This window comes from Dicentrarchus labrax, unplaced genomic scaffold, assembly GCF_905237075.1.
Source record: "Dicentrarchus labrax unplaced genomic scaffold, dlabrax2021, whole genome shotgun sequence".
Classification (NCBI taxonomy): Eukaryota; Metazoa; Chordata; class Actinopteri; family Moronidae; genus Dicentrarchus; species Dicentrarchus labrax.
The window spans coordinates 6589476-6602874 of NW_026136722.1; the positions used below are offsets into that span (position 1 = coordinate 6589476).

Here is a 13399-nt window from a genome sequence, read left to right on the forward strand (position 1 = left end):
ATAGCCAGGAATTATTGAGCAAAGTGTTTTTACAGTAGCTCAAATATGCAATCTCTGGAGGCATAAATATGAGACTTTTATTTTGGCATTTCTCCACACTGGCGCAGTAAAGATACTTGATATAAAGTTTTTTTTTTATTCATTAGGGGCGCATGAAACACTTTAATGTAACATATTTTAATTATAGCTTACGGCTCTAAATACCTTTATTTTGAAAACCGAAAGTAAATACGCTGTTTCTCCGCATTTACCATAATGCTGAGAATACTTGTACACTCTAAATTTAAGTGCGGCTGATTTGACCACGGAGATCGGACTCACGGCTGGATTGACCTCAGTCTACTAGCCTACTGTTTCTTCTCCACAGCACGGTCCTGTAAATGACAACATCCGGTCTCAGAATATGAAAAAACAGGCCTTTTTTCCCTTTCTGTTTTCTAGTGATTTTATTTTTTGTTATATGAAATAGAAAATGAAAATCGAATAATTTTTAAAATTTCGCTCATCCCTTTTTGACCATGAAAAAGAAAAACGCCTTGTATTTCAATTTGAATTTTTGTATTTTAAAACGAAAATCAAATAACCACTCGTTTTCAGTTTTTTAATACTCGTTTCTGAAAGGAAAATCCAATGACCAAAACATACACGGACCCGTATTCCACCAGCATGGCTGTGTTGCTGATTAAGTGAAGTGAATTTAATTTAAAGTTAAAAGCCAGACCCTTATTAAAATAGTTTATTTAACCACGTGCAACATTTGTACACATGACAAATGTTCATTTTGCTCATTAAAAAGTCTAAGGTGCAACATTGTAAACAAAAAAAAATACAGGTGAGGATCATTTTCCTAAATGGTGAAATAACATAGCACCTGAGATTTCTTATAGCTTTGTAGTTTTTAAATCAATTTACAGGTTATCGGGACATTGCTGAAACATTTAAGCTCATCTGGGAGTAAATACTGACTACTACTGTGCTTCTAACATTCCTCACAGACTTAAGTATTTTGTATTGTGCTTATAAATATGATGATGTATATGAGAGGGTTCTATCACTATCAGTGACAAATAATTCCTAGCTCTGCATACATCTGCATATTGGGGCTCTAGTCTGGCTCAATGTGTGGATTAAAAACAAAATCTCTTAAAATACTACTCTTACTACTCTACAGGCTTAACATAAGAGGGTGGATGAAGCTGAAATAGGAAAAGTGAACACTATCTGGTGAAACAAACACTCATCAAATACCAAAATAAACTAATGCAAAAGGTGGAAGCCAGCGTAGAGAGAGGGACTGGCTATCATTAGTTTAAGCTGACAAATCTCTCCAATGACCTGAGTCTGATCTCCTGCAGAGAGAGGCTGTCCAGGTCATTCTGAAACATTTCTGCACATTTCAAGTATTAAAACACACATCCAAGATTGTCCACGAGTCAACACGGAGACATCATGAAACTTCCAGTATTTCCAAAACAGTGGGCATGAAGTGCTTCTCGTAACCTGATCGACAGGGTTCATCGTCTGATGAGCTCCAACAATCCTCCTCCTCCTTGTCCCTCTCCTCATCGGAGTCAACCATTTTGCTGTACGCCTCTCTTCCATATTTGTGGTCAGTCCTGTGACACTCCTCTATGACAGCTTTCTCCCTCTGATCATCTTGGAAGTCCATCTGGGAGCTCCCATCTCCAACCAATGGCCTAGTTAATCTCTCAGTTTCTGAGGTTTCCTCCAGGGAGCTCGTCGAAGCCCCCGGCGAAGTTTCCAAAACCTCCAACAGAGAGATCTTGGGATGTTGCTCCTGAATGGCGATGCAGCTACAAGTCATGGGGTCATTAATCTACAGGGAGATCGCACATGTTATTGTGATACACAGTAACAAACTAGGACTTACTGACTACATTAGTGAGAGAGTAGTTGTAAACAGGATAAGCAGTTACCAGTGGAATAGCAAAACAATCATGCCATTACTCAAAAATCGGTGTAAACTATTAGACATTAGACAACAGCTCACAGAAGACAAAGAAGTCCTGTTGTGTCATTTGGTCTCTCACCTGGTGTTTCATATCTCTGAAAATGTAGCTATTACGAGGATCTGGCACTTTATCACAGTAACACGGAGGCCCCAGTGAACACCCTTTGTTTACTCCTCGACAAGTACTGGCAGACGAAAAACAGGGGAAAAAAACCATCACAGATATAAGATCAATAAAAAAACAAACATGTACATTCATATATTCTTAGCTTCAATGTCCACATCAACATTTTATGAGACAACAACACACTGATGTGCATTTTAATTTAATATCCTTTTCATCTTCACTCTGTGCACACAGTTTTAGCTCCCCAGTACCGAATAATATTTATTTGCTTGTAAAACTATTTCCGGTGTTATTAAAGATTATTTGAGAATGGATAACAGCTGAAAACTGTTCTGCTGTACCTCTCTTATAGATCAGACAGAGATAGGAGATGAGAGAAATGCCACATAAGAGTCAAAGACAAGATGATCATCTCACCAGACTGAAACAAGAATAATGCATATTCCAACCAGAGACAAAACTGTCAGCAGGACAGGAAGGTACGCTGTAAGAGAGAGAGAGAGAAATGGGATAAGAGAGACACACCAGTAACCAATTCACTTATTATGTTGTAAAGACAAATCAAATTACACCTCTTGAAAACTCAACCAGAGCTCATCCCAATAAACAAAAAAAGGTAAGATGCAATACCGTAAGATTCGACTGTTTTGAACCTCGCAGTGGCATTTTCTCCAGGTCCAGCTGAAGTCACAGCTCGTATCCACACCTCGTACTCCTGTCCTGGACTGAGACCCAGCAACTTATATGTCCTATTTGTACCCACATTGTACACTAGGAGAGACAAATTGTATGAAATGAGGTTAAGTTATCAGAGAATAACTGATAAAGACACAGCAAGCTAACAGTAGCATCCCTTTTATTTGATAATTACTACTTTTCTATATTCTTTATTATTTTACACATGCACAGTTATTTCTTAAAATATAATTGGATGATTAGCACTAAATGTAAAGTACAGCTGAGGCTGATGGGAATGCCATTAGTTCTTTCAGTTTATTAGTCATAAACCAAAAAAACATAAAAACCATTTTAAAATGTGATGGTGCTAGATGAACTGTTTTTTTTACTAATGTTAAGAGTCAGAACTCATTCATTCTGATGGGGTGATGAATGTATACTATGTACCAAATTTCACGGGAAGTCCATCCAATAGTTGTTGAGACATTTCCCTGGGAGCCACAAATGTAAACCTAGCGGTGCATCACCAAAGTAATTAGGATACATCCTCTGGGAACTATGAGTGTCGGTAAAACATTTCATCTGATAGTTGATGAGATATGTCAGTGTGACTGAAATCTAATGACCAATATATCTGATCAATTGTTACGACACAATCTTGGCAAAAATATTTATTTTCCTATGTTTCCTTTAATATTTACTACAAGTGTATTATATATTGTTGTATTTGTACCTTTTTCTCTGTCTACTCCTACTTGGTAGTAAAGGATCACCCCATTCTGCTCGTCGAGGGGAACGGGCTCCCAAATCAGAGTCACATCAGTGGTGTCAATGGAAAACACTTTAAATGATGGCACTTTGGAGGGGGCTGAAAAGGGACATAAGGATTACAAGTCTATCTTTAGAGGTCAAAATTAGCTAAAATAAGTAGAACAATGCATAAATACTTACTTCGTTCAAGAGAATATCCAATATCTGTGAAAAGGTGGTGGACTTCCTTGCTGTTGAATACTGTGAACACTGATATTTGGTAGGGTGTGTATTTTTTAAATTGACCTGTAGGTGGAGACAAACATCAATAAAACAGCCATTTTGAAAATAGTCAAATCCAACTGCAAAGTAAAAGACAAGCATTGTTGTTGTATAGGTAATATCTTCTGGCATTGCAATCAAAGTATCAACAAAAAAAACAGACCTTTAAAAATTGCAGTTCTTTGGCTTTTGTTCACTTTGACCCAATCAAACCCTTGGCCTGGTGGACATCCTGCTTGTTTGTATTCCACCACATATTCTTTCAAGTCTTTCAGAGAAATGGAGGGCAGATCCCAGGACACAGTGACGTTTTCTTCATTTATCTTGAGGTGAACATCTTGTTTATTTATATTAATACCTTAGCAAGAGAGAACATGTGTTGTTAGTTCTACTGAGCCACAGGAAAAAGGAGAAATACAAATATTCCTTATAAGAGAATTAAATCATACAAATAGATAATAACTGCAGAGCAATTTTCCAGCATGACCAGTCACTTTAAAACAGTGACCATAACCTTAATTATAACACATAGCTCTCTATACCGTTATGAGAATTGATACCTGGTATTGCCAAAGTGAGTTTAGAAGGCTCCGTAGCACCAAGAGCATTGTAGGCTGATACATTGACTGAGGTTGCATCCTTTAGAGAGGAATTCAGGTGGCATCGCGTTTCATCACACACTAACTGGCCCCTTGGCTCAGCTATGGACACATTCACTAACACTGTGGTACCATTAGGGTAAAACAGTTTGACTTCATACCCCAGAATGAGATCACAAGCCTGAGACATAGGAAGTGTCTGAGTGGGATGAAGAAAGGGAGAGAACAGTGAGTGGTGACTTTGCAAAGAGTAGTTGATTGTTCAAACCAGAGAATAATAAATTTGGGTAATTTTTTGGACATACCTTCCATATCAAAACACAGTCGAAGCTTGCAGGGGTCACCCCACAGTCCCTCCAAACATCCAGCTTTCCAACAGGATCTGAACAAGGAAAGAAAAAGGTCACCAAGAAGGAGAGAAAACCAGAAAGAGGCAAAATCAGAACCCAGAGCAGGTTTGTGTAACTCAGTAGTTCATAGTTTTAGCAGAGAAAACTGTTATTTTGTTTAGTAGGGTGCATTAGATTAGACTGGGTTAAAGTTATACGCTTTTATTGCTGAGATATAGATGAGAAGATCAGTATCACTCTCATGTCTGTATGCTAAGCTAAGCCAGTTAGCTTAGTTTAGCATACAGACTGAAAAGAGACCTAAACAGCTGTGGTTCAATCCAAAGGTAACAATATCCGTCCATCAGCACCTCTATAGCTCACTTCTTATCTTACAGTATCTTCTCAGTAAGAAAGACAATATTCCTTTAATGCTTTATAACTCAGCAGTTAAAACAGAACAGAAGAAAAACCATTCAACAGCAACTTGGAGACCACATCATATATGAGGACCCACCTGTCAGTGTGTGGATTTTTTCGATTGCACTCCAGTAACTCTTCAGGCCTGTGACGCATGCACAGCGAACTTGAAATTCATAGGCTGTACAGGGCTGGTGACTGACGAATTCATAGCGGTTAAAATATTTATCCTCCTGTGTTAGAAAAGGAGAATGAGTTTGAGCATGCAGTGAAAAAACAGTTTGTCTTGCAAGATTATATCAGGACATGAATTCCTTAATTTATTCATCTTCTTTAGCACTGTCCGTTCACTGTCAACATACTCCATTACACAGTGTGGACTACGTTGAGAGGATGAAAAGGAAGACAAAATCGAAAACCATAGACACCTCAAACCAGCGTTGGTCTTCCTCAGTCCGATATCGAATATCACAGGGTCCCAAAGGGGTCTCCGGCCGCGCACAGGGGTGGGGCCACTCTATCTCTAACGATGAACTGTCCTGAAGGATCGATGTGATGCGAGGAGGGGGTGGCTTGACTAGAAACAGAGACAGATACCCAAAAACTATTTCATTTGAAATGTCACCTAAATTAAAATCGATAATTTTAAGCTGTCAGGTACCACTATTGTTATTCTTATTGTTGTTGTTGTTGTTGTTGTTGTTGTTGGTGTCTGACTCACTGATATCTGCTGTATTGAACACAACCTCCTCAGATTTGACAGAACCGTACTGGTTCTCAGCCTGGACCCAAACACGAAGCTCATCGTGGCTGGAGAAATGTTCACGAGCAATCGAAGCATTAAAACTGGTCTCGCTGATCACATGACCCTCCCTGGAAGACAACACAAGGAAGAAAAACAAATTCAAAAGACTATTGTTAGCAGATCATTGTTTTCTTGCCTTTAAACACGTCAGATGACTAAGACTTTAAAGAACTTTGGTTGTTTACTTGCTATTCGCCCGCTTCCAGTGCAGGCTGTAAGTCGTGTTCTGAGGTTCCTGCCTTTTGTCCCAAGTACAGTAGATATATACCCAACAGTTTTTCTCATCACATGGGCAATAGCATTCAGGAGGAAAGGGGGAAACTGGAGGACCTGCAGAAACTAATGAGAGAATAAGAAAAAAATAAGACATTATCTCATACAGAAACAATAGATGCAGACTCATGAGAAAATTTAGTTGGAAACAGGCAGGGACGTTAAGGCAAATGGCACACACTGTACTAAAATGTCTACCATGAGTCATAATAAGCGGTTGGTACGGACCTACTGCGTCACAACTGACTTACCAACGTAAAGAAACGGGTAAAATAAAAACAGTAGCAAGTAAGTGGCCTGAAGAAATCAGTTCAGTTTCAGTTGTACTTTCTAGTGTGGGATTGATCGTTTTATTGTTTTAAAATGTTCAGTTTTAGTTTAGCTTTTATTAGCTTTGGTATTATTCTTATTATAAAATGAGGGCACTTGTCACAGGAAAGTTCAGAATAGGTATTACAATACAAACACATTGACTCACTGTCATGTAGGCATCCTCAGCTTAAGACTAAAGACTAAAACTAAAGACATTTCCTGTATATTTTTATTTTATTTTATCAAAATATGTAATTGTGTTTATTTCAGTTAACTAAAACTTTGTTTAGTTTAAGTTAACTATAACAACCTTCCTTCATACTGAAGTCAAACAGGGCACTAAAAAAACATCCACTACTGATTTAATGTCAGTTTTACTTTCTAAATTCTCATTAATCTTTATAAGTGTTTTACTCAGACACATTTAACTGCTATAACAACAAACAGAGATGTAGAGAAAGGTGTAAAGGACTGAAAACGAGCCAGAAAGTAATAGATAGAAGACTTAACCACAAGAACAATGTACATCCGCCCAACACTTTTAACTTTTTTTTTCTTTTTCTATTCATCACAAGACTGTCACCTTCACCCACTTCTCGTAAGCCTAGACACTTTTAGCGGTGATCAATGTGAAGCCTGCACACTGCACGTTGCAGGGAAGCGCAGCGCCAGAACCGTTAAACAGGAAATGAGCACTGTGATCAGTCTAGGTCCAGATGACTGCACCCTTTCATTGTCACCACTTCCTCCTCAGCACAGCACTGAATTACACAGGGTCAATGACAAATAAAACTTTAGGGGCATGTGACCTAATTTTAGCACACAGAGCTCATTATAAAAAACGTGTTAAGTTTGATGTACACACAACTGTCCTACAGGCATAAACGTGTGTGAAACTGTGTATTTTGTTGGAAAGTAGATTTGTAGTGTTAGACGATGTGTTTAGATCTTTTACTTAAAGATAAGTCATTATTGATCACCAGAGATTAAAATACCAAGGCGTAGACAAGCTCCTTTATATTGCATTAACTTGTGGGCACCTTCTGAATATTTTATCTACCCTTGGGTAATTTATTCTTTGACAATACATACTGTCTCACATGCTGATTATAGATTTTATATGTAAAATCTTACTCAGCAAAGTAAATTTAAGTATATAGCTGTTTTTTTTTTTTTGTTTTTTTTAATGTAGTGGAGTAAAAACAGCAAGTCTCTCTCTCTCTCTCTCTCTCTGAATGAAACATAAAAAATAAACACAAAGAAAGTACAAACAGGAAGAACTGAGCTGATTCAGGAGGGGTACAAGCCTTGAATGAGCCTACCTGCTAGCGCAAAGCAATTTCGCAGGTTGACCACAAATATGGACAGAAGCCAGCTGGTCTTAAGTGTGGCCATTACATTTGGACCCAGGCCTCTACTGCCTGTAGGAAACACACACACACACACACACACACACACACAGAAAAATGTATCAGTCACGGAAGCTACAGCAATATCCCTAAAAAAAAAAAAGAAGTATTTTTTCGACCTAGTAAATGTAAAATGTGTGAGCTATAAGAGTCACACGAACATGTGGAGCCGCTGCATCGAAACACAGTGTACTGTACACATACGTGCCGACAGTCCGCCTCCCGGACACACGTTCCTGTATCATATACTCAACATCAACTACTAATGAAGCGGTTGTAGCATGAAAACACTCAGATAACAGTTCAAGCACGTTATCAGCCGCGTCTCGTTAAGTCTCATTAAGCGATAACAACTTGTTACGTTCCTCAGTAATTAGCAAACTATCTAATAGCTATGAAAGTATTGATTATTTACCTCATTGTGAGACACACTGAGATTCCTATCGTTCATTGTGAGGCGACATCAAACCCCGGTTGACTGAACAAAGTTTGTTGTGAAATTGAAATCGTCCGTCCGGTAACAGGGCTCGCGCCGCCCAAGTTTTGGGACTATCGATGACGTGGGCACACACACACGTACACACACACACACACACGTACACACACACACACACACACACACACACACACACACACACACACACACACACACATACACACACACACGCGTGCAGCAGTCGCAGTATTCACGTGTACAGTGTTTTGCCCAACTCTTTTTAACTTCCTGCTGCTTAAAAGGTGTCAGTGTCACATTCACATAGAAAAACAACACGAGAACCAAACCTACACGTTTCCCACAGATACAGTAGTTAACTTTTATCTACTCTTAAGGACCTGAAACTCCTCTGAGACTGTTTGTCCAGGTTATGCAACTTTCTATTTCTACTCCAAAAAAACTATTTAGTTTCTGTTCCACTGCGGTCATCAGACAGCTTTAGTTAATGTTTGACGCTTAAAATGAGAAACTTATGAAATGCAGTGTTAAATATTAAATTAGTGGTTCCTGGCCTTGTTGGTTTTGGACTCCTTGACAAAGAGGTGTCTGGTTCGGGCCCCTTGTCATGCTTCATAAGAGTAGAGCAGTTCCACCAAATACAGATTTCTAAGATTGTAATCATTTTTCCATTTACAAACACATGTAGCAAAGCTTACCCCTACATACTGCCCCAATAATCAGCTCAGAATTGACCTTGTGGCCCTTTAGAGGGGCCTGCCCTCAAGGTTGGGAACCATGGATTAGCCTTCCCACACATAAAGTTGTTAAAACTAGCCTCACCTCTACCAGCTACAACACTAAAATGACAAATTGATGCATCAGTATTAAAATTCTTATAATGTAATATATAGCCTAATAATATCAGTTATAGCCTGTTAGTTACTACAGGGGACATTTCTTAATGCAGATATTTATACTTTTGATACTTTAAGTACATTTTGCTGATAATACTTTCAGTACATTAATCAATTTTAAATGCAGAACTTTTATTTGTAATGGGTATTTCCACATAAATGTATTAGTACTTATAAGTGGAGGGTCTAAATACCTCTTCCATCACTGAAAAGGTTACTGTCTCACAGTATGTGAGTATTTATGGAGTATGCATCAAATGCAAATATTCCGGTGCAGGTATATTTTAGGTGAAGTGAGACTTTTCTTAAGCCTTGGTAATAGGCATTTAAAAACGCAAAGATATGATTCTTTTAACACATTTGTTTTTATTATGGGTCTGAACCTTTTACCCATTTAGCGTGTGCTACAAAACAAATGCAAAATACCAACAATCTACTTATAATTTACAAACAAGATTAAACATTGTGACTTTTTATGCAGTTGCTATCAAATGATCTTAAAGTGTTTTTATTCCCTTGAATTCTCTGGTGCACAATTCAGCTTAATGTAAAAAATAAAGGTTTATTACAATGTGTATGATAGTGTTTGGGAAGGACAAAACAACTTGGTTCAAGATTGAATAATTAAGGCTTTCATTACAAAGCCTATAATGCAGAAATGTAAACATTTTGAACACATGGCAGCCCTTTCCATACACTTCATAGATGCTACAAAATAAAAGAGCAGTTCAAACAGTTCATATAATGGGTTAACTGAGAGAATCTGGATATAAAATTAAAAGTGTGTGTGTGTGTGTGTGTGTGTGTGTGTGTGTGCGTGCGTGCGTGTGTGTCTGTTTGTGTTCTTATGTAAACAATGCATGTCTGCCGATGTATTCACTCAGAGGCCCGAGGTCGACTCTCAGCAAAGAGAGCTGATCTCGCTCTTGCTGCAGCCCCACTTGCAGCAGGCGTTGGACAGACCCACCACCACGTCCCGGCCCTTGCGGTCAGCCTTGCGAAGGGCTTCCAGGATCTCCTCAGTGATGAAAGAACGGGCCGGCCTTCTGAACACTCCCTCCTGGTTGTCTCTGGGTGTGAAGCTTAGATCTCTGTTCCTTTGGAGGAGACTGTCCACCACAGAGTTGGGACTCAAGCCCTCTGAGGACTCCTCCTGACGGGAGCTGAATGGGTCCTCTGAAACATCTGAATGCAGTGAAATGGGTAAATGAACTTCAGAGAATACTCTTGGCTTTTCATAGATTATATTATTTGTCCTTGTCTGTTACCTGTACAGTTATTACAAGAATTGCTGAAGGTAGCATAAAGTAAGAAGAGTGTCATATAGTCCCAGGGACATCTTTGGAGAAAAGGTCACATGTATCGTTTCCGACCAATAAAAGGTCTTTCTTCAGAGGCTCAAAATAAATGTTACTTTCTAGTATTTTAAGTAAGTATAGATCAACATAATACATCTAATGACACTGTAAATGAGAATTATAGTGCTCTGATAAGAATCTAGGTTGTCCATAGTTAAAACACTAACTTAACCAATATACCAAACAACATCAGCATTCAATAAAAATGTAATTACTAGTATTTTCTGTCAATCTGCATTTGAATTACATATGATTTCCTTTTTCCCTTCATTGACGTTATCATTGGCATATGCTTTTCAGCACAAGTACACCCAATCAGAAGAAACTTCATTGTGGACATACGATTAATTCACAGAGATCAAGAGAAATTACAAATGATCATAACATTAGAAATTGGGGGCAAACAAGTTGATCTCATACAATTAATGGATATGTTTTAGTCACCAGATGAAACCCAAATGCTGACTGTGGAGAAGAGACATCACAGGGAAAGTCACAGTGACAATGCGGCGCCTTTTAGCCTCTCACCTGCACTCCTGAGTGACCGTTTCCATCGTGAGCCTCCGCAAGTGAAGATGACTGCCCGGATGAACTCACGGCCACACAGCTTCACCCCATATGATGGGTCATCCATGGGCTGAACCCCAGCCACCAGCAGACACACAGCCAGCACCACAGCTTTCCACATAGCACCCCAAGCAAACAAAGCAAAATAGAAATGGCTGAAATGACAGGAGATTTTTTGCTTTGAGCAGCACTTAGCTTTCTGTCTCCCTGTTTGCAAGAGCTGTGACTTTCTAGTTGACCCAGGCGTGGTTTATAAAGGGGTTTGGAGCTCTGCAAGGGAGACAGGCATACTGCGCATGCAGGCCCTACCCCAAGAGAAGAACAGATTCGAAAGAGAGATACAGCCAGAGACCTTTATGGAGACAAAAAGCGGACCAAAGGTGGCATAATTAACGAATATGTCAGAGGCCTCAGTGATCTAATTGTGTTTCAGCATGAGAAGCACTTTTGTCCTCTTTAATGTCCCTCAATATTATGATCAGATCCTACTTACATTTAATATGTAAAACATTTGATGATCATGTGGTGACTCTGAATATGAGGAGCACATTAATAATGTCAAACAAAGTATGAGACTATGTGGCATAATGATGTTTTTTCCCCCCACATGTTAGCCAATTACAACTCTGTCTCTGTTTATATGAGTCACAGGGCAATTTCCTTTGCTCTATTGTGGTATATCATGGTGTTTTCTCCCCTACAAATACCATAGTTGGTTGTGTAAGACGCATGAATATTCTACGAGATAAATCAATTTGTTAAAATAAAAATAAAAAGTATTTTAATTGCAAAATGAATATTCAAGTTGGAAGCTGATGTCAATGAACAGAAGAAGTAGAGGTGCATGAAGTGTCTGAACACATGAAATTAACCTTTCAGGCCTAATTATGGATGTTTCCACAAATTCCCCTGATAAGATTTAACACTCGCTAACCCCACTACAGGGATATATTTAGGCCATTGTAACCAATCACAATTATTTACATCAGTGTTTGCCATTTTTAATCCACACAAACCCTGTATTACTTCCACATGTATTTTTTTTCCTTTCTCTTGAAAATCGCTTATTCCGTCATCTCTTTGCCAAAAGGTGACCTGGGAGGACAGAGACAGAACCAGTGACATTTACAAAGTCAGATAACATAGAAGTCTTATAATGAGTCAGACAAATATAAAACACATTTTTATCTGTATCATAGTCAAAGGTCACTCATTTAGGATATTACAATGGGGATGATGAATTTGTAATGAATGTGTTGATAACAAGCAAACAAAATGGCATTTTAGGAGAGTGTCCACCCTGACATTCATTAACACAGTGTCACAGAAGTGACCTCTGGAGGTCACAGGAGCAATATGAAAATGACAATGCACACTGTAGATAAATATTAGTATATTATTTGGTCCTATATAGTCCTAAAAATGAGTCATTTTTAAATAATTACCAACTTACCTGTGTTTCAGTACACAGCAGGTGTAGTTTATATGTTCTGTAGTAATAGGGCAGCATAACAATAAAACAATAAAAAGTGACTTAGGGTAATTCAAATGGCTAACTTGCTTTCCAGGGCTAGAGAACGGGGCAGTTTTCAAATAAATATTGTGTTTGATCTTATATTTCAACACAACAGTGTTGACACTCAGAAAGGAGAGAAAACTAGCTTCTTTGCAAGGCTGATACTGGACCTAGAGTACATTGCTGAAGTGAGATGAAGTGGGTGTGTGTCCGGTATATGTAGTTGCACGCAAACTGTCACTAAAATCAAATCCCTACTCATTATTTATCAGATGAACTCAAACTGCTGCCCCTAACCTTGAGGCCATTCACTAGAAAGAGTTAGTGTCAGTGTATCCAGATGCAGACAGGTCACCCAAAGACAAATGGGTAGTAAACACCGGGTTACTACCACACTGTCAAATCACTAACTGCTGAATTTTGACAAGCACTAAGATGAACCTATTACTTTCACTGGCACAGCATCCGCCTCAGCTGTAAAAAGAAAAAAGAAAAAGGAAAAAGAAAGATGTCCATGATAGACAGAGGTGTTCCACAAATGGGCGTGGAAGGCTTTGTAGTAAAAAAAAAAAAAAATGCTGTTGCTGTGTCTTTAAGACAATTTGGCAGCACTCAACCAATCAGAGCGAGGAAGGGGGAGGGAAGGGAGCGG

At 38.7% G+C, this 13399-nt stretch overlaps 2 protein-coding genes across 2 annotated transcripts; both read right to left on the reverse strand.

The window, feature by feature from the left end:
• Positions 1–721: 721 nt before the first annotated feature.
• Positions 722–8540, reverse strand: il12rb2l (interleukin 12 receptor, beta 2a, like). Its single transcript, XM_051388262.1, has 15 exons — positions 8372–8540; positions 7870–7968; positions 6148–6301; positions 5879–6030; positions 5586–5734; positions 5255–5390; positions 4714–4790; positions 4370–4607; positions 3973–4167; positions 3729–3833; positions 3511–3645; positions 2730–2870; positions 2517–2583; positions 2052–2157; positions 722–1837 (listed from the first exon to the last, which is right to left on the reverse strand). Exons 2-15 carry the CDS (start codon positions 7940–7942, stop codon positions 1448–1450), a joined length of 2118 nt encoding a protein of 705 aa, XP_051244222.1. The 5' UTR covers positions 7943–7968; positions 8372–8540; the 3' UTR covers positions 722–1447.
• A 1112-nt stretch (positions 8541–9652) lies between these two features.
• On the reverse strand, positions 9653–13393 carry rln3a (relaxin 3a). Its single transcript, XM_051388240.1, has 3 exons — positions 12685–13393; positions 11193–12326; positions 9653–10491 (listed from the first exon to the last, which is right to left on the reverse strand). Exons 2-3 carry the CDS (start codon positions 11350–11352, stop codon positions 10208–10210), a joined length of 444 nt encoding a protein of 147 aa, XP_051244200.1. The 5' UTR covers positions 11353–12326; positions 12685–13393; the 3' UTR covers positions 9653–10207.
• Positions 13394–13399: the final 6 nt, after the last annotated feature.

Excerpts from the sequence above, each read along its gene's own strand:
- il12rb2l (XM_051388262.1), bottom strand. The coding sequence starts at position 7,942 with ATGGCCACACTTAAGACCAGCTGGCTTCTGTCCATATTTGTGGTCAAC. Across the intron at positions 6,302-7,869 it reads AAATTGCTTTGCGCTAGCAG|TTTCTGCAGGTCCTCCAGTT; the intron begins GTAGGCTCATTC and ends TTCTCTCATTAG. Across the intron at positions 2,584-2,729 it reads CAAAACAGTCGAATCTTACG|CGTACCTTCCTGTCCTGCTG; the intron begins GTATTGCATCTT and ends TCTCTCTTACAG.
- rln3a (XM_051388240.1), bottom strand. The coding sequence starts at position 11,352 with ATGTGGAAAGCTGTGGTGCTGGCTGTGTGTCTGCTGGTGGCTGGGGTT. Across the intron at positions 10,492-11,192 it reads ACGGTCACTCAGGAGTGCAG|ATGTTTCAGAGGACCCATTC; the intron begins GTGAGAGGCTAA and ends CACTGCATTCAG.